The 26512-nt window shown below is 39.2% G+C and overlaps 1 protein-coding gene across 1 annotated transcript in view; it reads left to right on the top strand.

The window, feature by feature from the left end:
• The first annotated feature begins 20468 nt into the window (after window positions 1–20468).
• Window positions 20469–26512, top strand: part of LOC128542742 (heterogeneous nuclear ribonucleoprotein L-like) — a 75364-nt gene continuing 69320 nt past the window's right edge. Inside the window, exon 1 of the mRNA XM_053512714.1 lies at window positions 20469–20874. Within this exon, the coding sequence (XP_053368689.1) occupies window positions 20653–20874 (222 nt within the window). The 5' untranslated portion in view covers window positions 20469–20652. The remainder of the gene's footprint in view (window positions 20875–26512) is intronic.

The raw sequence follows: 26512 nt of genomic DNA, 5'->3' as shown, positions 1-26512 counted from the left end.
AGTCCAGTGTGGGGGAGGAGAAGGAGGAGGGATGTGGACGTCGAGTCCTTTGCTGAGGCAACGGCTAACATATGTTTCACACCATGACACTGTTCTATACGCCAACACTCAGGGTTTGGGTTGTTATTTGCACTTTTGTCATGGCTCAAAACTTCCTCTTTTAGATCAGGTCTGGTGCAAGAAATTAGAGTGGCACATTCAGGGTGAGGTTCTGTTTCAGGAGTGGCTGAGTTATCTTTAATGTAAATCTCAAAACATGAGTTATTCATTGCTGTAACCGAACTGGGTGGGTACGAAAATGTCTTTAGACAATGCTAGGTGAGTGAAAAGAACAGCTCTCATCTGGTATGTCATTTTTGAATTGTCCATTATGAATAAGCAACGAACATAGAGTCTGATTGAGATGAAATGTATTATAAGAATTATCCCTGAATTACTTTGACACCATGACCAGCTTCAGCCAATCAGATCATACAGCATTGAACAAGTCACAAATTTTGATAAGTGTGTTTATATACGGCCTTGTTGTTCTGTGGCAGGGATGGGTCACTGGGGCCGATATTTACTAAGAGTGCTTGGACGCAAAGCTTGCAGCTTCTTTTTCTTTTTCTTGCTCCTTTTCCTCTTCCACGAAGACCAAGTAAGTAACCCTAAGTCCTAATCATCACTGATGTGAATCACTAACCATGTGACAAACACATGATTGTGGCTTGTTCTTGTGCTCAAATGAACGCACATGGCATGATGGGAAAATATGTACTACTAATGGGAAAGAATGAAACATAATAAAAATCCCATATATATATATATATATATATATATATATATATATATATATATATATATATACACAGTGGAACCTCAGATTACAAGCATAATTCGTTCCGGAAGCGGGCTCGTATTCCAAAACACGTAAATCAAAGCACATTATCATAAATTAAAAATAAAATGATGTTAAACGTGTGTTCATTCAAATAAAAAAATAAATAAATAAATCATGAGTAGTAATAATAATAATTTGTGAGAAATTACTGTATATGTAAAAAATAAATCAGCATAAATATATTACAAACGTTAGAAATGACATGTAAAGAAAAAAAACTATGTACTACATGTAAGTGTTCCCATGGTTAATAAATTAATTGTGTGAGAAATCAAAAATCAAACCGCATACCCTACATGTGAGACCGTGGTATGAAAATCAATGAGTTGTGTGTAAAAACGCAATAAAAAAAACCCATAGGAATTTAACTTTGTGTTACTTTGTTTGGGAAACCACATAAGTTTCTTGTTTTGCACAACAATTTTTGACAATAGCACTGAGGTCAGCAGCCGAAAGGGACAGTGAGAAGCTGTGAAACCCAAAGCAGAAGCATGCATGTGTCTGTCATGACAGCCAGCGCGGCCGGAGACTTATTTCCTGTCCCTTGTGTAAGAGTTTTAATCGGTGTCTTTGTTCTCGGGAGCAGCACTGGGCCGAATGAAAGCTGATATTATCTCCCCAGAGGAAGAGCGGGCGGTCACTAGCGCACACTGAACACCTTCTCCTGTCTTGAATACCCTTTTAATCTGTTTTTGCGTTTCAATAATTTTTTGGTGCTGCTTTCTGTGATATAACACTGAAGCGTGTCTACTGTAGCGTGAATATACTTACTGTAATAAAAGGGTTCTTAGATGGCAGGCACCCTGTCCATGGTGCACCCCGCCTCATGCCCAAAGTCTCCTGGGATCGGCTCCAGGCCCCCATGAGTTGATGGTTAATGTGCCATTTAGATCTTGTTTCATTTATCACCAAAGTACTACTCCATCACAACAAAAATAGAATAGTACACAACAAATACGTTCAAGATAAAAAAAGTCCCTCAAGCCACCATCGAAACCACCACAAATACTTTATCCACTACTTTCAATTCGGCAACAAATTGTTTAACATGTGCAAAGTGCAAAGTTCTGCCCGCTGTGAAGAGTTTAATCCGCCGGTAATATAATAGAGTAGACGCAGAAGAACAAGTATTTACGAGATTAGGTTAAACATTCACATCTATTTATTTTCCTTTTTTTGTGACTAAACATTTTAAGGCGGCATAGTGGCCTAGTGGTTAGCTCTGTGACCTCGCACCGCCAGGGTTAAAGGTTCATTTCCTGCCTCGGGAATGTTTGGGGTTTGGATGTTCTCTCCGTGCTTGATTATTTTGCAGATTTGGTTACAGGAATTAGAAAATCATGACTTGCAAAATACTGATAAATTCCTAAGCAACAGAAGCTCAAAGTGTCAACTCCATATTATGTAAGGACATACGATTCGGCTCGATGAGTCGACTCCTCATTGAATGAGGCAAAACAAGCACCCGAAGGAGAGGAAGCATAATGCAACATATGGTGGTGGTGTTCAATGCACATTTCTGTTTTTATCTGCAACTCACACGCATCCTCGTAAAAACCGTCCTTCATCCTCCCTCAGACTCATATACACACACACAAACACAAACACACACACAGTCATCCCAACATCCATTGTACTTGAGGCTTACTATATCAATACACACAGCTGTTTCTCTCCGCCTCAAAGCCACAGTCCCACCTCCTTAGCCCTGGTGATGCAACATGAGACAAAGACATATGATATAAAAAAAAAAAAACAGGAAGAGTGAAAGGGTAGAGGTGGACTGCAATGCGACAGCTTAATGGCATGGCAAAGAGCGGAGTGAAGAATTAAGCAGATAAATGTTGAAATTCGGGCTTTTCAAATTCATGAATAAAGGGGATATGTGGAGAGGGTTGGTGAAGACAGATTTTCCTCGCTCACGGGTCTCACACACCAGTATGAGTAAAAAAATAAAAAACTAGAACATATGGCACAGAGGGCCTTTCGGGTTTCATTGAATTGTGTTCACAATATGGCAACGAAACCACAAAACATATTAAAAGATAGAGTAGTACACAACAAATACGTTTATCCAGTACCAAGATTAAAAAAGTCTCCCAAGCCAGCATCAAAACCACCATACATACTGTATCCGCTACTTTCAATTTGTGCAAAAGAAAAAGCTTAGCTTTCTACTTAAGAGATCGCAAGTCAGGGCTTTTTTGTAAGCTCAAGTATGCAGAAGAGGGTAGATAGTGCTTTCCTTCAAATCCGTTAGGGCCCCTTGAGACACAGAAAGAGTAGGTTGGTTTGCTTCTTGTGTCTCAGAGGAAGCATGTGTTAGTCTTCTTGTCATAGTCTTACAAAACGAATCAGCCTACACCACATGTCTTTGAACTGTGGGACGAAACCGGAGTACCCAGAGGAAACCCACCAATCATGGGGAGAACATGCACACGTACCACACTAAACCACTGTGCCACCAAAAAGGAACTATTTCTGACTAAAATGTGATAGAACACATTTTGGCCAAGACCTGTACCTAATATAAAATCCAGTCTATGTCCGAATGCCGACAAGTCCAAGTCAGTACACAAATCATCTTGAAATGGAGCAAGGGTTTAATTTCATCTCTGTGGGTCAGATACTGTTTAAACCTATTTTGTTAACATAGCCTGTGGCATCTGAGCTTGTGCAGCTTCCTAAAGGCTCCTTCGGAGATGCCACCACTTTCATTTCAAAACCGAACCAATACCAGAAGAGAAGGTCAAAATTCCTTCAGGAGCGGTGGGAGTGGGAATAGCAAATCTCTTATGTAGCCCCGCTAGCAATTAATAAAGATGCTCCTGTCATGTACATGTGTATTTATTTGCTTCAGTGAATAATCTCGCATGAATACTGTAGATTTGTAGTTAATCACTTCACAAGGGAGTGAGCAACTGAATCCGATGCATCCTGTGTTCTGCTACAGGGATTTTATGTGTCAGGGATGATGCGCGAGAGAGAGAAAGAGAGAGAGGAACGGGCATGCCGTGTGAGAGTGTGTTTTAAATAGGACTCACTGTGGGCTGACACAATCCACTCTACCTTATGTTGGCAGGGAATACTATTGAGAGACATCAGATAAACATGGTGCGGTGTGTGTTTGTGTGTGTGCGGGTCTGGTCTGCTCTGCTGTACCTAGCATGTGTGTGTGTAAGATCTTGAAAGCCTTAATGTCTCTTAACTCCGCCCTATTGCTTACATTATTCCCTTGCCATGATACATTAGTGCTACAAGCTAATGCCAGGACTTCTTTAGAGCGTTTTTCCTAGAAGCTCCAGGAAGATCTCAGTCTCACACATCTTAGAAATGTAGAGGACCTACTGTATAGCCGCTTCATAAATATTAAAATCTATAAGTCATCGGGCTGTGTCTGTGGCCTACAAACCGGCAGCCATTTCAAACAGGATGCTTCCTTTATGAGGGCTCAAGGGTGACATAAAACTAACATTGTAAAGCTAGCCTGAGCTCTTTAGACATGTATCGATTATTTTAGCCTGTCAGAACCGCTTAGGCAACCATTGCAGCTGCAAATGGGGGATGATAAATCTCTGCATCCTGCTCAGTGCTTTCTCTATAAAAAAAAATTGAATCAAAAGCAAACAACACAGCACTCACGACACAAGCATTAATGCTACCCAGCATGATCTCGTCAGCTGCACGCTGACAGTACTTTGTTTCTGAAAACAATGTGGGCTTTACCGATAACTGGACGAGTTTTGAGGGCAAAGATGGCCTGTTAGGGCAGGACGGTATCCATCCCACTTAAGAAGGTGCTGCTATAATTTTTTGCACTATAGCTCATAGTCTCAGAACGGGCCTAGGTAATCAGTGACAATCAAGGTAAAGCGCTGATTCGTCACATCGTCTTCATCATATAGAGGCTGCGCCTGTTCCCTGAGATAAACGAAAATGTAGAAAAATCTGGAAAGTTTGTTTTATTACCTAAAGTAACCAACAGAAATTTTAAACTGAATGCTCAGCTAGCACGTTTGTACTGACTGTTACATACGAGATCTTTTACATCTAAAGTGCTTGCTATTTTCAACAAGATAACTAGAACCATATACTGAATTCCTTTGTAAATATGTAGATATCAGCTTAAACCTGTCTGCTTCTTCAAACAAAGCTTTAATTGTAAGAGCCTTTAATATTCAGTTAGAAAATCTGAAAGATAGGCCACCATCATAGCATACAGACAGCACTGGTTAAAGTGGTAAATGACCAATTACTGTCCTCTGATCATATAGTACTATGCTCCTTCATGGATAAGTAAATGTTGGAGGAACAACCTTCTCATGTGTTTGTAGATGTACATGATAACTTCCCTATGCATCCTAAAGTAATCTTTGATGTTCTGTTTTAATACCACTTCTTTATGTTCCTCGATATATACTGTATTTGGGTACAATTATTAGTTTTTATTGTTATACTGATGACAAACAGCTTTTTAATATGACACATAATGACTCTGGATGGTCTTTCTGTTTCATCATTTGCAGCAGTAAAATATGTTGGTGTGATTTTGATATTATGTAGATAATATTAGGATGTCCTTTTTTCATCTCTGAAATATTGCTAAAATAGCAAATATAGTGCTTAATCAAGTTCCAGTTTATGCAGAATTCAGCAGCAAGAGTACCAGAACCAGAAGATATAAGCACATCATTTCTATTTAATGCACACTGCATTAACTATACATACTACTATTGACCTACAGTATAAAGCACCGAATGGTCTTGGGCCACAGTACCAGGTTGAACTTCTGGAATTTTATGATCACCTTTTATGATACTTTGTTCAAAAGTGGTCAGGGGTAGCTCAGCGGTTTAGGTGTTGGACTACAGTTTAAAAGGTCTCAGGTGTTTGGGTTTGTTGTGTTTTTTGTCTTTTATATAGGACTTTAGGACTTTTTCTGTTATAGGACATAGTTTTTTTGTTAACTTAAAATGTCAATCGGTCCTGTCTCAGCTAGCCAGCTAATTGGGTTTCTAAGTTAGCTAGTAAGTTTTTTATTTTTATTTTATGTTGTAATTTTATCTTGTCTTGTCAATCTGTCTTGTCTCTTAGGTTTCTTAGTTAGCTAGTTATTTTTTGTTAAATTATGTTGTTAATTTATGTTGTATGTAGCAGCTTGGGCCTGGAGGAACGTTGTTGTGTTTCACTGTGTACTGAACTGTATATGGTTGAAATGACAGTGAAAGCCTACTTGAACTTGAACTTGAGGTCAAGTTGTCCCTAGGTCAAGGCCCTCAACTGCTTAGATGTAAAAAAAAAACAAAAAAAACTAAGTTGCTCTGGATAAGGGTGTCTGCCAAATGCCTAAAGGTTCAGGGTATTTGTTGGTACCTTGAATAGTGAAGACTATAGTAGTTGGCAAACCTTTCTATTACAAAGCTTCACATTTATAGCTAGCCTTCCAATCAGTGTTCACTTCTTAAGCATTTTGTGCATAAGTTTTTATTTGGTAAAGGAACAGACCTGGTGGGTTGCATGCATTTAGTGTTTAGTGAACTGGGATACTGGAATGCAGTCACCCCCTTTTCCCTCATTCTTATGGTTTGTTCAGATTTTGGTATGGTAGAGTGGCTGGCTGCTTAATGTCCAAAAGCATCTTCATGACTTGATAAATTTCTTGCTTACCTAATTGTACCTTTAACCATATAGCACACAGTTAAATAAGAGGTTTATTTATGGTTGTACCATCCATTATCACCCAAATGAGGAAGGGTTCCTTTTTGAGGTTGGTTCCTCTGAAGGTTTCTACCTACAGTAATGTCATCTTAGGAAGTTTTTTCTTGTTATCATCGCTTCTGGCTTGCTTATCGGGGACAAGTGCAAAAATTAAAAAAGTGGATCATGAATTTCTACCTTTTTTTTTTTTGACAATGTCCACTGTTAAAAGCACAATACAAATGAAATTAACCTAAAATGAATTGAAACCAGTTGTAAGGAAATCCTATATGTAACAATAAATGAGTGTGGTTGTGGAAAAAACCTGTGTGGTTAATAGTAAAGACTTCCTCACTACCCATACTTCCTGTTCATGTTTACAAGTACAGCAGCAAAATTAGAACTAACCTCCTCCTGTTCAGATTATTGACTTAGTTTACTGTACAACTTATGCCATAAGATTGTTGAATTCCTGATTTTAAATGATCAGAAGGTGTTGATTAATCACTTGTAACTGGGAGCTGTGAAAGTAGTGATGGCTGTAATGAACAAAGTTTTAAAAAAATGCATATTTTTAAATATATCGTTGCTTCTATATTAACAGAGAATATACTATATTGCCAAAAGTATTCGCTCGCATACCTTCACGTGCATATAAACTTCAGTTACATCCCATTTTTAATCCATATCGTTTAATATGATGTTGGCTTACCCATAACAGGCCTGGGCAGTCCTGACCTCAAGCTGATAGATCACCTTTTGGATAAATTAGAGTGGAGACTACGAGCCAGGCCTTATCGTCCAACATCAGGATCTGTCCTCACAAATGCTGGAAGTATGGTCAAAAATTCCCATAAACACATACTTAAACCTTGTGGAGAGCCTTCCCAGAGAAATTTAAGCTGTTATAGCTGCAAAGTGGGCGGGGCCAACATCATATTAAACCCTATGGATTAAGAATTGGATGTTACTCAAGTTCATATGGATGTGAAGGCAGGGGAGCGAATACTTTTGGTAATGTAGTGCATATATACATATATATATATAAAATATAAATTGTTGTAGAAAATTTTATCAGGGAATAACAAGCTGCATTCTTTATTTTATTAACTTCTATTAGCTGCTTTAATGTAATACAACATTAAATGTGACAAAAAAAATTCACAATGTTATTTAATGATAAAAAAATTGGAACAATAGTGACAAGTAATCAGCTTCAGGTTAGAAGTACTGTAGCTCCCTGTTTTGTGTTGGTTAATTCGTGGAACTTAAACTTAAAACATTCAAACACTAACCTTTCACCATAGCACTATACTAGTGAAATATAAAATGTAGTCTTTGCTGTGATAAAACAGCGTTTGTGTGTGTGTGTGTGGCCTGTGACGGATTGGCACCCTGTCCAGGGTGTACCCTGTCTCATGCCCTAAGTCTCCTGCGAGTAAGTGATTGAGTGAGACATGGAGGATCTGAAGATTTGAGAAGAAGAGCTGACAAATTTTCTCACAAATAAAATTGATGTAACATTTAAAGTTAGCTGTAGTGTAAGCTTAGATTTTGAATATTTTTTGGGGAAAAAATGAAATCTGTTATATGAGTATAGTATATGAGGAACGTTGTACTAACAAAATATTCTAATGTAATATGCTAGATGTTTTTTGGGATTTGTGTCCCTGGACAATAAAAGTGATGAAATATCAGAAAAAAAGCTTTTAGCAAGAAGCTATTACTACAGGGATCAAATTCGAAAGCAAAAAAAAAAAGAAAAACTCAGTTGTTGATCGTGCAGGTCCTGAATGCTGCTGGGACTTTTTGGCTTTCTGCAAAAAAAGCAGAAGTGTGAACTTGTAACCCCGCAGTTCTGTAATTGTTAAGCTCCTAGCAAATACCACTGTTGACAATGTAATAAAAAAGTACTCGGTTCCACTTCCCAGAAGACGCCTCTGCAGTAGCACACTAGCCAGAACAGACATAGGCACTAATACATGTTAAATGAGACACTTGAGATGAAGTCGTATAAAAGCTACTACACGGGTATATTTTATTCCTCAAACTATACACAGTGGAAACGGTTGCGATGTTATGCACCACATCCTCTAGGTGCTGGAAATGAATTCCTGAGTGGTCAGAAGATGTTGATTAATTTTCTATAACAGCTGCTCTGACAATAGTGCTGGCTGTAATCGAATCACAGGGTTCTATTAATGCACTCCTCCTCATACTCTATAGTTTGTATAGTAACTCAGCCACAGGGACTTGTATAATGGACGCTCCACAACAATGTGTTATCTTTCAGATGAGGAGATGATTATTCATTATTTTTAAGAAGGAGTCTCGAGTGTCAGTGTAAAAGTTTTTTTTTTCTTTTCCAATGCAGGAAAGAATGCAGCACTTAAAACAGGAACTGGATCAGAAGAACTGACTTGTCTGTTGCAACATTACAAATGCAGATATAAAACAAATGTGGATAATAAAAAAGAATCCCAATGCTGTGTCTTTCTCTAACAGATAAAAATGTGCAATCATTGCTGCTGCGTAGAAGAAATCGAATAAATATGAGCCATGCTATTTTTGAAAATTAATCAACTTTGAGGTGGTAATAAGGTGGTAACTCCACCTATAATCCTTTATTATAGGCAATTTGGAAATCTTTAAACTTTGCAAGGAAACCTACCAATCACGGAAAAGCATGCATATACTGGGGACTGGAGACAAAATATTACCCCCAACCTTGACGGTTTGAGGCAACGAAGCTAACGACTAAACCATTTTAGCAAATGATAGCATAATGAATCGTCATTGTTAAAATTTTCCTTGTTTAAAGTAGGAGTTAGCTCAGGACGCGCTTTCTCGGCTGATTTGAGTTTCCACAATCAGGCGGGGAAAAAAAAAACAAACAGGCCTGGGAATTTTTCTTTTAGTTTGCTTGAGAAGCCGGAAATGAAAAAAAGTGTGGTAACCTCGTTGTACTAAAGTTTGTGCCACAACATTTCTAAAGAGGAAGTGGGGCATAAGTTAGGCTGTGTGTTTTTGCACATATCTCACTTCTCAAGAGTGACACTGAAAGATCTAATACCTATTTTTGGAGATTACAACCCCCCCACAAACACACACACACACACGCCCCTATGTGGATATGTGTATGAATCTCAAGTGTGAAACAAAGCTAACCTTACACCTGATTACAGTATGTGTTACCATCCTCTGGACACTTTAGCCTTGCTATTTGTTTTAATAGGCCTTATTAATGATGTTAAGCAAAAGCATCTTAAACATTTTGTAGAAAATAATTGATTTAGCTGTAAAATAAATCTCAGGACGGATTTACTATATTGTGTGGACATTTTTAAAATGTGTTAATTCATTCATTCATCTTCTATACCGCATATCCTATACAGGGTTGTGGCGCTCCGGGAGCCTATCCTAAGAGACTGTGGGGACAAGGCAGGGTACACACACTATGGGCAATTTGTGGATGCCAATTAGCCCAACCGGCATGTCTTCAGACTGTGGGAGGAAACCAGAGTAGATGGAGGAAACCCACCAAATACGGGAATTGAAGCCTCGACCTTGGAGGTGCAAGCGCGCTGAAGGGTCGGGGTAGGTCAGTGGTTACGTCATCAGAATACGGTTCGGAAGGTTCTTGGTTCAAAGCCCCAGAACCACATATTTGCCACTGTTGGGCCTTTGAGATGTATAATGAGATTAAAATGTGAGTTGCTCTTAATAAGGACATCTGCCAAATGTCATAATGTCAGACCACAGTGCTAACCATTACATATATGAGAAATGTAGAATTTTTCCTGACAGAATACATTAGACATCCAGATTGACGTTATAACTAACTTTTAGAAATCAATGGTAAATATAATAACAGATTCTAAAACCTATGCAACTCTGGATTAAGTGTCAGATTAAGTGTTCGGGCTCCAGCACCGCCCATGTGCACCTTTGAGGTTCAGTGAGGTCTATAATCCTGGAAATGTTTTTTACCTCTCTTTTTAAATTTCTGTAAATAAAAACATCTGAACATAGAATAAATGTAGCAGTAGTCAATTACTGATGAAGTGGCACGGCTTGGCCATGTAACAGCCAGCAGTCAATTTTTCAATTGATTAATCCACCTCACTAATGCCAAGCGGCTAAAATGGATTCGGTGGAGGTACAGCTTAGTCGTTCTGGAGCTCTCCTCTACCCTTCCTCTTGCTTTTTGTTTATTTTACAAGGATTTAGGGATGAGAGATGAGTGAAGGCCAAATGTGTTCCTATAGAAACTGAGTCAGCGATGGTCATTTATAATGTATTGTTTCTGAAGCACAGCTGCACAAGCTGCTTTTAGAGACCTCAGACCTCCAGACCTCAGTTTTTTTCCCAGTCTATGTGTAACATTTTTTCCCCCAAAATTTTCTCCCTAATTTAGTCATGTCCAATCTAGGGGGGTCACTAGGGGGCACCCACATTAAGGCTACTACCATTTAGATGGAAAGGCCGAAGACTAACACGTTTCCTCCGAACCATGTGACGCCAGCCGACTGCTTCTTTTCGAACTGCTCGCTCACGCACCGTATGGGCGGCATAACACACTCGAAGCACTGCTTGTGTGAGCATATTATGTGGGAGCACTGGGGTACCTCTCATCCCTCCCCTCTGAGAGAGCTCGGCCAATCGGCTCTCTCTAGACCTCCGGCTGCTAGAGGTTACAGCAACACCCGGGAATCGAACTTGCGATCTCCGGATGATGGGGCGAGCATTTTGCCACTGCGGCCCTATGTGTTATATTTTAAACATTAGCACATTATGCTGCATTATGAAATGCCCTGACATTCCACTGCAGGGGGGGAATGAAAAAGTAATAAAGCTACGGCACGGTGTTTTAAGGGTTACAGGATCACGTGCACCATGATCGATGTTTTGTATTTCCGTAATAATTTGGTTTAATATTTATTAATTTACAATACAAAACTAAACATGGCATGACATGAGCACTTGAAGCGCTTGAAGGTAAAGAGCCTGACTTGAAAGGTTCCACTGTATTCTGTAAGGAACTGAATTCAAAAGATTCTAATAATAATAATAATGATAAAAAAATATTCAAATGACAATCCACAGAACCCACTAAGCAAACCCGCACATCTTTCAACATATCTAATGCACAGACTCAGACTCCCACAGCTCAGTAATTGCTCTGCCCACTGTTCGATGCATAATGTATGATCGTGTCTAGACTCCTTTTCTTATTTTTAGATGTTGAGTATATCGCTACAGAAGTGAAATACTGTAAACCCAACACTTCCTCAATCTTCTCACCAAAGTGCTGATATTTCTCTATATTAACATCATGTCATTATTTTGCTCCGTATCAGATGTATTATATATATCTATATTTGTTATTATTCACTGTAATAAACACCTTATCTGATCCCGCAGTGTATTTTCGGACCGTACGTTTCATTATGATCCATGGTGCAATGTAAGCATATCGCCCACGCCTACATGCATGGCTAGTTTGGTTACAGTCAGTGAGAATACAAAATCACAGCTTCAAACAGAATGCGTTTAGCCTTAGGGAAGAGAACAGTGGCACTGACTAAGTATAGTCCCTATGGTGTAAAGGTACCTCAAGGGAAATGGACTAAATAAAAGCAACAAAAAAATTGCATTTCCAAGGGATGGTAAAGGTGGTCCTGCATCCTTTGAGTTCCATCTAGCATCATTCCACAGTCTCAGATTTGTCCTTGAAGTAAAGTTCTTAATAGATCTGTGTAGAAGCATGAAAGCAATGCATTCTACTTTGAATTTTTCATGAAGGAGTCTAAACGGAAGGCTTTTAGAAAAATGTTCTCCAAAGAACTATTTTTGAGTGCGTACAAAATTTGTTATATAACTAAAATTAAAAGACCTGGCAACATAAAACACTTTCTAGCATGTCCTTTCAAAGAAAACCTATTCATGCTAATGATTATGGTTGTAAACCCAAGGCTTGCACATGACACAATATAATTGTGAGTTTTAAAGCAACAATTTGATGTTTGATATTACAAAAAAATATGCTTTGATACAATGAAATATGATATATAATTATATAACACAATAGACCATATTTATTACACAATCTGCTCTGATATTATACCGTTCAGTAGGATTTGGATTCATAAGGCAACTACTTGGTATTAAATGATACCACTGCATCTGCTATGATATATATAACTTATTTATTCTTTGGTAAGATATTAAACCTGGTCAGGGTCATAGGATCAGATACACATTCACACTATTAACACTTTCCTACCTGGGATGCTTCTGGGAGGTTAGAGGAAACCAAGAGACGCCAACGCAAATAGGCTAAGGAGCTCCAATATCTACTCATATAGTAAATTGAGCTCAGGATTAAATCGGGGTCAACGGAAATGGTGTGATGGCAACCTTGTAGCTACGGAAGTTAGTTGAATGTCAAAAATTTAGATAAAGGATGTAAAAAAAAAGTGTAACTTTTCTCCTTACTTTGCGATTTTGTGAAAAATGACTGTTGTAGGTTTTATAGTATTCTACCATAGCATTTCCACAGTACATGCTGTAGAAGCTTTAAAGATTCCCCAAAGGGACAAACATGGAGGAGGATATGGTTTAACTGTTCTGTAAAAACAAAGAATTTGAGAAAGCACAAAGGAAGATCCTTTGTCTTTATCTTTTAACACTCATCACCCACAGTAGCAAAGCTAATTTCTTAGGTACAAATTAACAGCATCAATGTGAGATTATCTACTGAAGCCAAGACAAAAATGAAATACAGTACTAACCAAGTTATTACGTTAAAAAGAGTTATTTATATTGGTAAATTTGGAACTTGGATGGAACCTTCCTGGTTGTAGGTTTATCTTTAACCAAGGCCAATATCGTCATTACAATCCTTCTGGAATCACATCACATCAGGAACTCTGAAAGAGAGGTCAGCAAGCAGCTCGTAAATTCATCTGTAAATGCCGCTTTGTGTTTCATCAGGGAGTTCTACATTCCTGAAAGATTCACAGGAGCTGAATGTGCAAGTGGCTTTTCATTAAACTGTCGCAAATCTGTGCAGCTGTGGTGCTCCAGCAATCGGTGCTTAAACAAAACCTGGGAAGGAAGGCTTCCACTGGAGCTGGCTGTGAAACGTACACCGGTGTTTCAGGCTTGATTTCCCTTAAGATGTGCTCTGAGACGTTTTGGCAAGCTATTTAGAAAGGATGCAGAGTAGAGCATGCCAGAATGTTCTTCTAGGACACCCACTGTGTTTTGGGGAATATATAAATGTCTGATGCATGCCTCTGTTTTCCTGACCTTGTGATGACCTTGCTAAAGCTGCTTCTGTGGATAGCACTGCTGCTGGATATCATCCAGATGCAAATTCGCCTCTGTCTTTTCCCTGGCAGCAAAGGTAGCATAACACAGACAAATTAGACGCCATAGACCTAAAGCATATCACGGTTACACAAAGCGCAACAATGAGGCTTATTACCTTTTCTTATTTATTGAGCATGGAGAAGAAGAAAGAGAACATGTACCATAGCGTTTCAGGACTTGCTCAGGCTTCCTACGGGAGGTCATGTAGCGTGGGATGTCAGTACAGCAGCAGTAGCACTGATGCTCTCATCTTCTTTTTTTTTGGCATTGTGCTAACATTTGTACAGCCTACAGGAAGCTGGGGGAATTCAGACCAGGCTCCGAGGAGAGGAAACGGCTATGTCCTAAATGCTTCAGTGTGAGACAGAGATGACAGTTTGGTCCTGAAGGGGACGTTCGCAATTGCTTTTTCGGAGCAGCGTTTAGGGCTCTGTGATTGGAAACGTGTGAGTTCAAATCGCACAACGGTTCCGTGGCGCCACTGATGGACCCTCGAGCTAGGTCCATAACTTCTACAGCTCGGCTTGGATTGCGTCCCACCGAGTCTGCCAAATGCATAAACGTGAATAAGTAAGTGCAACCGTGGGCATGGTTATGTCCCAGTAGTGGATTTTGTGTATAAATGTTAAAGTTTATTGCACAATACTTTATAAAAAGCTATAGTGACTTCTATACCGCTTATCAAGGACAGGGTTATGGAGGGCCTTGAGGCTATCCTGGGAGACATCGAGTGTGAGGCGGGGTACACCCTGGGCAGGGTGCCAAACACACACACACACCAAAAAAAACAAAAACAGGGAATTTAGGAAAGCCAGTTACCCTAATCTACTTTGTCTTTGGTCTCTTACCCTAACCTGCATGTCTCTTTTTACAATCTGAGCCCTGAAACATGGCTGTGTCTTTGCATCATGCAAAGAAAAACTCTACAGTTGTGATAACCTGGTTATTCAGAACACTCAGGTCGTCAGCTGACTTTGCCACACAACGTTGCTGAGTCTAGACCTGAGCAACTGAATCAACCCCAGATCATAACACTCCGTCCAGAGGCTTGTACAGTGGACACTATGCATCATGGTGCATCACTTCCATGACCACATGATCTTTTCCCATTGCTGCGAAGTCCAATCTTATACTTGTTAGCAAACTGAAAGCTTCTTTCTGATGACTCTTACTAATAAGTTTTTTTTTTTTTATGGCCACACATCTGTTTAGTCTCGAGCCATGTGAATTCTCATAGCATTATGTGTGGAAATGTTTTTACAGTACTTTCACTATAAAACAAAGCTCTGGTTTATACTGTCTTTTTTGATGATATACATTCACCAAGTGCCAATCATGGCTATTCATATTTCTTCTTTGAAGGTGATGGATCAGCACTATCCTTCCAGGTTTTAATAATATTAAATGTTAAAAAATAATATTGTCAGATGGTTATTAAGCCAATCCCATAAACTATCGTTCCCTCATAGACTCTCCCTCCTAAATACTTTCCTATGTTAAAAAACAAAAAACCCAGTACAGTACATTTACTCTTTTTGGAGATGCTTTAATCCAAAGCAATTTACAGTACTGAGAAATGTCCTGAGAAAATGATTACTTGTCACGTCTAAGGTTTGCACTCGGAACCTTTTAATCATTAGTCCAAAGCCCTCGCCACAAGCCACCACCACATAGTCTGCATTAGTTTCTTCAAGCTATTTTTTTTTACAGAAAAAAATTCTCACAATCTCATGTACTGTATTTGCACTACATGTAATCCTGTTTACTGAAATGATATTTCTCTCCAGTGTATACAAGAAAAATGTAGAATTGGCAACAAAAACTTGACCTTGACCTTTGCTTCTGACTGTTAAGGAAGCACTGGAGACTCCAAAATCTCCTTATAGACAACCTTACCATATCAATGAAGAAAAAAAATGTATTTTATTTGTACTGTTTTTATGTACTGTAGACTGTTCACCATAGAAATGTAATACATTTTTATTAATGTTTGCATTTGAAACCATTCTCAGAGCTATTGTTATAGAAAACAGATGAACAAGACCGATGACCAACCGAACTCAATAATTAATAAGGTTTCTTTGCAGGCTGTACGATGTTAGACTTTGTCATTCACATTTCCATATGATTAACAGAAGCACCTCAGTGTAATTAGGGTCATTTAAGAGTAAGCCATACTAATGATTTTCAGGTCAAATCTGTTGTTCTATTTGCATTATGCTTTCATCAATAGCCATTGTACCGAAGCAGCTTCACAGAAGTCTAGATGCAAATTAAGTCCTACGAGTCTAACGAGCAATGCAGAGAGGACCACGTCAAGGCAGAACTCTCTGAGTTGACCTGAGGAAGAAAACTTTCTGTTTGAAACACGGTGCATAATAAAACTGCGGTAGTCTTGCATATGCAATAAAAACGGGTTGCCCTAAAGCTCCATTGTAAAACCGAGTTTCAGATTTGTAGCTACAGGACAGGAAGGGCTGACAGTTGCCTGGGGCCCCAACACTGTGGGGCTCGGTGAAGGTTTTGGAAGCTTATCATTAATAATTTAGCTGTAATTCGCGGTTGAATTCATTACGTTGCTAGCAGCTGACCAGACTGTCTTGTTAGCTTGAATTTTAGATTATATACAGAAAAAAAACCTAGCCAAAAACCTAGCCTCGAAAACAACAACGTTATGTAATGACAGTTTAACAAGGGATAGTATAAATAGTTTATAGCCTAAGAAGTGTTTTTTTTCCAGCAAGATCATAAAATATGCTGTCGGATTGTGCTGTTAAATTATTATAAAAATTATATTAAAGGGTAGATTTTAAATATAATTCTTTAAAATTAATATTGCTATTATTCATGTATTCATCTTCTATACTGCTTATTCTGTACAGGGTCGCGGGAGCCTAGATCCTATCCCAGAGGAGTTTGAACACGAGGCTGGGTACATCCTGGACATGGTGCCAGTCTATTGCAGGGCAAACACACGCTCATTCGCACATTACAGACAATTTAGGAATGCCAATTAACCTAATATAGACAGTGGGAGGAAACCGGAGTAGCTCTAGGAAACCCACCAAACTCTGGGAAAACATGCACACAGACCCAAAATGGGAATCAAACCCTCAACTCTGGAGGTGTGAGACCACAATGCTAACCACTAAGCCGCCGTGCCACATATTACATTTATAGATTCACTAATCGATTTTTTATTACGCTTATTCTTTGGTGCCCTGGAGTTTAGTCCAGAAACCTCATGATACAAGAACAGGACAGTGCACAGACACACACTCATACACATACATAAGCACCCTACAGCCAATTTAAAAACACAAATCAGCCTACAAAGCATGTCTTTGGGCTGTTGGAGGGAACCAGAGCACCTGGAGAACAACCACTTACCCCTGGGGGGAGAACATGCACACAGGCCGGAGGTAAGATTTGAAACCTCAACGCTGCAGATGTCAGTTAATAGAGACAGGCAACCAGTGAGACACCATGCTCCCGTTATTCTTATTATCATTATTATTTTGGAGACGTCTGGGGAAAATATTGGTAATAAAAGTGGGTTATAATGACAATAATGAAAAAAAGGTGGTCTTTCTTTCTTTCCTTGAGAATCCCAGCTGTCGTTGGAGTCACATCTTTTTAGTATTTACATTAACTAAGTTTTGTAGACGTTTTTGGACTGTGGGAGGAAACTGGAGGAAAGCAGAGGAAACAAGACAAGCATGAGGAGAACGTGCAAGCTCCATGCACAAAGTCCAGAGGCGAAAACCGAACCAGGACCCTGGAGGTGCATGATTATTTATCTTGATTATTTGTTGGGAAAAGTGAAATATAAATGCTCAATAACTTTCAATGCAATCTGAAAACAGAAGCACATGCTTCACCCATGATAAAAGGCAATTAATCTTGTGTAAGGAAATATACTCTTTTCCTTCTAACTCTTCATACTACATTTCTAATCAAATCCATCCTCAAATCTTCACTCAGTTCCCTATAATACTACAAATCAAATTCACACTATTGTTACTGTCACATGTTCTCTCTCTGATGTGAAATATTAAAAGCTTCGCTGCTGTGTCTTATCCGGCCTTTTCCCCAACTGCCTGCTCCAGCCAATCAGCGACGGCGCTTGGGCATCACGCTCGAGGCTCGCCAATCAGAACGCTCGCTGGTGTAGCGCTCCTGCGAGCGAAACTCGAGGGCGCTCTCGCGCGTCAGTGTGCTTGTTTTGATCTTTCGAAGTTGCCAGATTGTGAGGATTCGTTCTTTCATTTTTTTTTAATCATATTAAAATAAAATTTTTGTGCTTTCCTGTTTTTGGGGCTGTACACATATTTTTACATGAAAATAATATCAGCTTCTTATCGGAATGGGTTATAATTAATTGAACATGTAAACTCAGTTTTTAAAACATTATCTTATTTTTACTCTGGCCTATGGGTAGCTAACTCTACCTTATATAATACTGTTTATCCTATCTTCTTGCTTTCATACAGTATATGTTATTTTATATTTTACCTTTAGGGTCCGGGTTCAATTCCCGCCTCGGGTCTGTGTGCATAGAGTTTGCATGTTCTCCCTGCGCTTGTTGGGTTTCCTTCGGGGTTCCTCCCACAGTCCAAAGACATGCAGATTAGGCTAATTGGCATTGCCAATAGTGTGTGAATGAGAATGTGAGTGTGTGTGTATATGTGTGCCCTGCAATAGACTGGCACCCCATCCAGGGTGAACCCCACCTCGTGCCCTACAGTAAGTCTCCTGTGATAAGCTCCAGGCGTCTCCTGACCCTGTATACAGAATAATGTGGTATAGACAACTCAGTGAGTGAGTGGGTGAGTTTCCTCTTTTCCTTTTTGTTTTGGTTCTCATTGTTTATCCTATTGACATATTAAATGGATTTCTTGTCCAGTTCCTTTGAACATTGAACAGTTTTCATGCTTTACGTCTCAGGATCTATCTGACTCACTAAGGTGCCCTGCTTCTGGTTGGAAATCTCATTGCGTGGAGGTCCTGGTACTGTATGGTCTGCTTGGGATGCGTGTGGTGATTAGGGACAGTTCTATTTTACCATGAAGTCGATCTTTGACTCGGCTGATGTAGACAGCTGTTCTCTGATGACTTGTGACTACTGTTGCTTAATTATTCAGGACTGAAATTCTTACAAACAGTTTTTTACCTCAGCCTCCAATAATATAAATTGACAGTAGATTAACTTAAACACTTTTCCTTTTATACTGAATTTCCATTCTTTTAATCCACAGTATGACTGCAATATCAATCACTGCTACCTGATATCACCCGAATAAGGATAGGTTCCCTGTTAAGTGTGGTTTCTACTTATTGTTGTCTCAGGGAGTTTTTCTTTGCCACTGTTGCCCTGGGCCGGCTCAACTGGGACGATCTGATCATTTTGATTTATACATACAGTATTTCCTCACATTTTTCGAACTCATTTCGCATATTTTCTATTAGTCCATGGTAGAAGCATTATATAAATAAAACTGAATTGATTTGAACTGCATGTTTTTTTTGTAATATTTTGTTTCAGTATAAAAAAACTTTTTGATTTGGTTGTTTATGTGTAAAGAGTGTTACAAGAGCACACATTTCTTCTTTTTCTTCTTCTTTGTTTTTATGCAGAAATTATCTGATGGCATAGTGGTTAGCCTTGTCATCTTGCACCTCCAGGGTCTAGGTTCGATTCCTGCCTTGGGTCTGTGTGCATGATGGGTTTCTGCGGGTACTCCGGTTTCCTCCCACAGTCATAAAGTCACAAAGACATGCAGATTAGACATGTATGTGTGTGTGTGTGTGTTCCCCCTAGTGTGTAATAGAGCGTTTGTGTGTCCGCTGTGATGGATTGGCACCCCATCCAGGGTGTACCCCACCTTGTGCCCTAAGTCTCCTGTATGCAGGATAAAGCGGTGTGGACGGTGAGTGAGTAAGTGAGTTTCCTCTTTTCTTTTTTGCTACGGTTTATATAGTGTATTAGCATATTCAATGGACTACTTGCTTGTAAATAAAATACAGTTCTTTTAGCTGTAATGACCGAGAGATCAAGGGATTGGACCAGGAATCCAACAGGGTTTCCCTGTAAAAATAAAATAAATAAAGTTTGGAGTTAAATCTCAGTGGGTTAAACTGAATAACTGATCGTAAGGTTCGAGCTCCACCAGGTTGCCATTGTTGGGCCCTTACGCAAGGCCCTTGACCCTGTCTGCCCCCAGGGGCACCGTATCGTGGCTGACCCTGCCCTCTTACTCCAGCTCCCATGCTGGGATAGGCGAAGAAAAAAAAAAAATATTATTTTTAATATGAAGTACTTTTTTTGGTTTAGGTTATGTGTAAAGAGTGCTATAAGGAAACATTATTATTATTATTATTATACATAAAATTATCTCCAGCATAACAACAACATCAGACTCATGGGCGTGCAGAAGTGAAGTGCGCACGCGCAAGACGTCCGGATTCTGAAGTGCGAGACAAACACACACAATCTGGCAACCCGTCGAGCTCAAGGCTGTTCGCCTCTGCAAACGAGCGCCGTCGCGAGAGCTCTAACGCACTGCTGCTGACCGCGCGCGCACACATTCTCTCTCTCTCTCTTTCTGTCTCGCGCTCTCTGTCCGGATCTGCATTAAAGCTGAAGCCCCGTCACTCCGCGGCGTGAATTCCTGATTCTGTGTTTAGTGTTGAACATGTCGCTGATGGAGGAGTACGCGGAGGAGGAGTACGAGCGCGCCCCGAAGCGCCTAAAAACGTCGGAGGTGGAGGAAGGAGAGGAGCTGGAAGAAGGCGAGGACTCGGACTCAGCATCCGCCGGGCTGCTAGGAGACGAGGAGGAGGACACGCGCCGCTCCGGGGGGCAGGACCGGGCCCGGTGGAGCAGCGCGAGCTACACCAGCAAACCGGTCCGGAAGGTGAGACAAAGCGGATGAGAAAGACAGCGTTTTTTTTTCTTTTCAATTTTTATTTTTTTTTGAGGATATGTGCATGCGTGTGTCTATACGTGCGTGTGCGTATGCGTGTGTATATGTGTGTTTAAAACTGCAGGTGATCACTCATAATCAACAGGGATCATAATTAAGGCTGGTGGAGGTGAATAGCGCGCGCCATCCATCCATCCATCCATCCGTCCATCCTTCTCACCTCTAATAACCATCACTGTCAGTGTCACGAGCAGCAATAATAAGCTCTCATTAGGCACTACAGTCATGCATTATGGTCAAGATTTAATGACATAAAGAAGAAGAAGAAAAGGAAGGAGAAGCTCACGAACCAGCACTCACCGCAACCGTGCAACCAGTACGCATGCTTTTCCTTCCATGGGTCACGATCACATCACATCGCATCACGGGCCCTGTTTTTTTGAGTCGAAATCCCACCGTGCATCATGCACACAGTGTCTGCTCCTGACTACACACACACACCCACACACACACACACTCGCATATAGAGAGGTAGATGCACGGTGATGCACGCATGGGGATGCGGATGTGGTGCGACTTTTTTGCATGATACTTGTTTTTGCATGGGCTGTGGGTCCGTTTCATCTTACTACACGTGAAGATCAAAAGTAGGGATGCACGTGCAAAATGCACGTGCGCTTCAAATCACTGCGAATGTTTTTGATGATAAGAAGCTTCATCAGCTTGAAGACAAGTTTTCAGGGACGTCACTCTTACTCCGTCACTCACCCTGGACGGGGTGCCAATTTATTTCATTGCAGGGCACACACACACACACAGGTTTATACACACGCTATAGGCAATTTGGGAATGCCAGTCTGCATATCCTTGGACAGTGGGAGGAAACCGGAGTCCCCAGAGAAAACCCCGAGGCGGGACTCGAACCCGAACCCTGGCGAATTAATCCAGTTTAGCTTTTTAAACCCCAGTCAGACATCAACACTTTAACTCTGGCACTGATTAGGATCTCTGGCACTGATGTGTCTCGGATTAGGTTCATACTACAATGTTTATTGCAGTTTTGTTCTTTTTTTTTTTTTTTGCTCAGATGAGATCTGTCTATCTTGACACCTCACATCTGTTACATCTGCAAAGGAAACCACGTCTTTTATGCATGCTCCATTATAAAAGAAAAGTCTAATCCGTCATATTCAAAGGAACATATTAACGTGCTGAGTATATATATTCATCACGCTAGCCAGAGTAACAGTATTTGTTAGTATCTTGCTTTCTTGCACTTATGCTTACTCCTTTAAAAAAAAAAAAAAAAATACTGGTGAAGTAATATTTGTTTGCAGACACACAGAGCCAGGCCACTCCTTGAGCAATTGTTTCGCACGTTACTCAGTCTGATCGTTTTTGTTTTTTTTTAGTTTTGCCTGAATACGTAAATGCAGAATTACTACAAATATTTAAAGTAAATCATTAAAAAAATCATTAAAAAAACACAGATGAATTCTGACATGGCTGCTCTCGTTTATATAACGCATGGCCTTGGTCTTTCATGGACCGAAGAACAGAATTATTTAGATGCATAAGTTAATAATAGCAAATTTAAGTTAAAGCCAGAAAAAAATTATTTAAGAATTTAATTTATTGCAGTAACATGAACGAAATTCTCTGGATTATATTAATATCATAAATATATAAAAGCCACACGCGGCGTTCAAGTCAAACCGGGATTTGTGATGAAATTTCGCCCCTGAATGAAGGCATAAAACCGAATGAAAGTGGGGTCATGAGACTCTTATTTGAACGGTGCAAACGGTTTAAAGATCGTTGTAATGTGTGAACTGTACACACAATCATTCACGAATGCAACTCGCATGTTACAGGAACTCTGGGAGTTATTGCCACATTCAGTCCTGACCTCGCACCAAGCCGTTTCAACATGCTTAGGCCATTGCTTTAGAGAAAACTTGATGGTATCCAAGCAGTAGGGAAACACTGGGATGAATGCATTAATGCAGCAGGGGTTTATATAAAGAAATAAAGGGAGTTTTGACTCTCATAACAGTGTTCTGTTATTCTGTGCAATCAAAAGTCCCGGTTTGACTTGAACATCCCTTAAATAACAGCAGCTATGGCAGGAGTGCATTTGCAAATCGCATGTTTAGATTAATGCACTATTCGGCACAATCAAAAGTCCCGGTTTGACTTGAACGTCAAGGAAATAGTTGCTTTTTTGACATTAAGCTTAGCACGTCATCATTTTTAAGCTTGCAGGAGCTTTGAACTAGACAGCGATGGTTGGTGAGAGTTTATTACATAGCCCACATTTTAGTATCACAAAGCGTTCTTTTTTTCCCTTTTTTCCGTGTGTATTTCTGAACAGGGTAGAGTTTATTTGAGTAAGGATCATGTAGGTTTCAGTATACAATAGTTTCTTCTGAGCTATGTTTATTTTCTTGCATGAGATGTTTCTTAGCCGCTTATATAATACGCCTTGTTTTTCAAAGAATATACACATGCAGGCCTAATACTCTCAACTAAAGGCTCAGAATTATGCCTACTTGTAACTAAATCGAGCAAGTCGGTCTCTCACGTTTACATTTCCTCATCCCGAGTTGTGCAGAACCTAATCCACATGCCGATCTAGCAATTGAGCCGTAACGGACTTGCTCAAGGCCCACAGTATCACGCTGCTCTCTCTCCGAGCTAACGTTCCCTCTTCATTTCCTCCTTCGCTATCACTCACTCTGTTTCTCTCTCTCTCTCTTTCTCTCTCTCTCCATCAGCCGTCTGCGCTCTAGCTCTTTATCCTTGTTTATGTCTCTTTTATTGACGTGCGGAAAAAAAAAATCCAGAGTTACAACAAAGAAATGCGTCTTCTCTCATACTCGTGCTCTCTGTGTCTTCCCAGAGAATGGAAAACATGTTTTCGGGTCAGTGATGAGACAAATGTCACTTTTATTATTTAATTTTTTTAACAGATTTTACAGATCAGACCGAAAGCAGGGCAGGGGTTGCAGGCAGACCGGTTATCTGCATTTTTGCTGGGAAAACAATCATGCTTAGAGAAATGAATCACGAATCGGAGATGTCAAGGTGGTTGTCGATTCAGTTTGCGTCTTTGATCCGCCCACTTTTTGTGCGAGTGCAAATGGGAGTGGGACGAGAGTGCAGTGAGCAAGATGCTGCATCGTGCTCCTCTCTCTCTCTCTTTCTCTCTCTCGTTTTTTCTCCTTCTCTCCCTCATGGCCGTGTCTCTTGAGGCTCTCTCGGCATCTGGGTCTCTCTTTGTTGGATGGCACTCGGATGGCACGGATGACTAATGAGCAACCGAACGAGCTTTTTTCCATCCGTGCTCGTGTGTGCGACTCTGAGCGAATGTCGATCGCTTATGAAAATAAAACAAATGGTGCGACAGTCCCGATACCAGACTAAAAACTGCAATAATTATCATGACACAAGGTGACCTGGATTTACAAGAAATATTTACTATATAATAATAATAATAATTATTATTATTATTATTATAATATGAGAGTTGCAAAGGCACTGAATCATAATAACATGAGGTTTTAGTCTCAGAACCGATTCCACAATAATAAAAATAGAAATATTTCAAGTCTCAGTTTGGTTATAATGTAGTAAAGGATTTCCTAAATCTTCATTTATTTAGTGTAAAGGAAAATATTCAGTGCAGCAGCGTAGCCGCTTTCACAAAATATTGTACGTTATGTATCGTAGTGTAGATGACAAGATTTAGTCTCTAAATTTTTGATAAGGGTTTTGCTTGTTGTACATTATGCATGATCTTGTAATATCTTTGTGTTTTACAATAATAGGGTTTATAATTAAGTTATTTCCTAGTTGTAGTTTGTACTAATTATATTTCTGTTATATTGGAGTTTTACTACTGTTTATATATATATATATGCTATATTGTTCTCATATATAATATACTATTATAATATATATATATATATATATATATATATATATATATATTTTTTTTTTTTAAATGATTATTATTCTTTAAATAAGCTGTTAAAAATATTGTTAATAACATTTTTGATAATGGTCATAAAATTAAATATACAGTATTTCACTTTAATATATAACATTAGGCATTATAATTATTATTCTAAGCATTTATGGCTAGCCATTATTTATTTTGAGTATATTTCTAATGAATTAATTTATTAACTGTTATCTGTATGCATCACGCATTAAGTGCTTCTAGAGAAGTCCAATAAAAAACATTGTAATAGTAGCTTTTTTATTTATAAAGTAAAAAAAAAACAAAAACGTGGAGCTTTTGTTTCTTTTGTGTTTGCGTGTTAATTAATAAAGTGTTATCCACAGGACTTATAACGGTGACTATTCATAAAACCTAATACCTAATAATAACAATGCAGTAATGCAGCTTCATAAATAATTTTAGCAATATAAAATGTTAACAATGATGAAGGCCTTATAATATATACCATAAATATTATATGTTTTTACAAAATATGACTGTGATGGAATATTTTTTGCAAGCAGTGCAAACGTGCATTACATCACTAATAAACTTGTGTATTAAAAGTGGCATAAATACAATATAAACGACAGCTCCATTTTCAGCAACGCTGCAATTATGATCCAGAGGCGTCATGACGACTTGTCTTGATTTGTCACAGCGAAAACCGCCATCGTGAAAAGAAGTTATCTTCGCGGACACATTGTAAATCCAAGCTTTATCTGTTTTCTTTTTCTTTTAAACTTGAAAGAGTTTTCTTTTGAGGCATCGTTCCATTTTTAGCAGTTTATCAGAAACAACAGAGATACTGTATAATCGTGTTTATAAAAGTAGACGGTTTGTATTTCTACTTTTACTTTGCAATCATGGCAGAATGTTTTTGTCATGTAAGCACTATTCACATGGCAAAAAAAATATTAGGATAAGCAAATTTCTAGCGATTTTCTTTGCGTATGACACGGTGCTGATGTCTCTTTATCAAATCATGAATTTCTGAACCGAAATCTGCACTCTTAATATCGTAGCGTATGCAAAGCTTTATTGACAACCTGTAGCTGTACTTAGGCTTTAATGGCTGGCTTTGTTCAGCTTTCTTTATTTTCCTTTTCATTAATGAGCTCCTAGTAAACACAGTGCAGACACGCGGAAACGCGGTAACACGACACACAGCTACTGAGAGTTTGAGAGTGTGTTAAAAAGCACCGCTGATCGTGTGGTTGCTGGAGGGATAAAACATGTTATTTTTAGATGTACAGCGGGTTTAGAAGTGTCTAACAGGGATGTGTGCGACAGGGTTTAAAAAAAAAGTGCGAGAAAATCAAGAAGAATTTGAATGGGAAAAAATGCGCAATCTAGTTTTAAGTTCATGCAGTTTTGTCACTGGTAGTTTTATAATTCATGTATTTTAATATTAATTATAATAATAATAATATTATTAATAATAAAAAACATTCTTTGTGTTTATCACAGGAAAAAAAAGACTTTGCAAAAAGAGCTTGTGCATGGTGAAAGGTGTGTATTTGGGATGAAATGAGAGACTTAATAAGGTGGGATTAAAGCCTGGGAGGATTGACAGTAATATCATGACTCGCTGTAAGAGTCTGACTTTCACAGCGTCTGTCA

Source organism: Clarias gariepinus, chromosome 15 (genome assembly GCF_024256425.1).
Source record: "Clarias gariepinus isolate MV-2021 ecotype Netherlands chromosome 15, CGAR_prim_01v2, whole genome shotgun sequence".
NCBI lineage: Eukaryota > Metazoa > Chordata > Actinopteri > Siluriformes > Clariidae > Clarias > Clarias gariepinus.
This window is presented reverse-complemented; position numbering and strand designations above follow the sequence as displayed.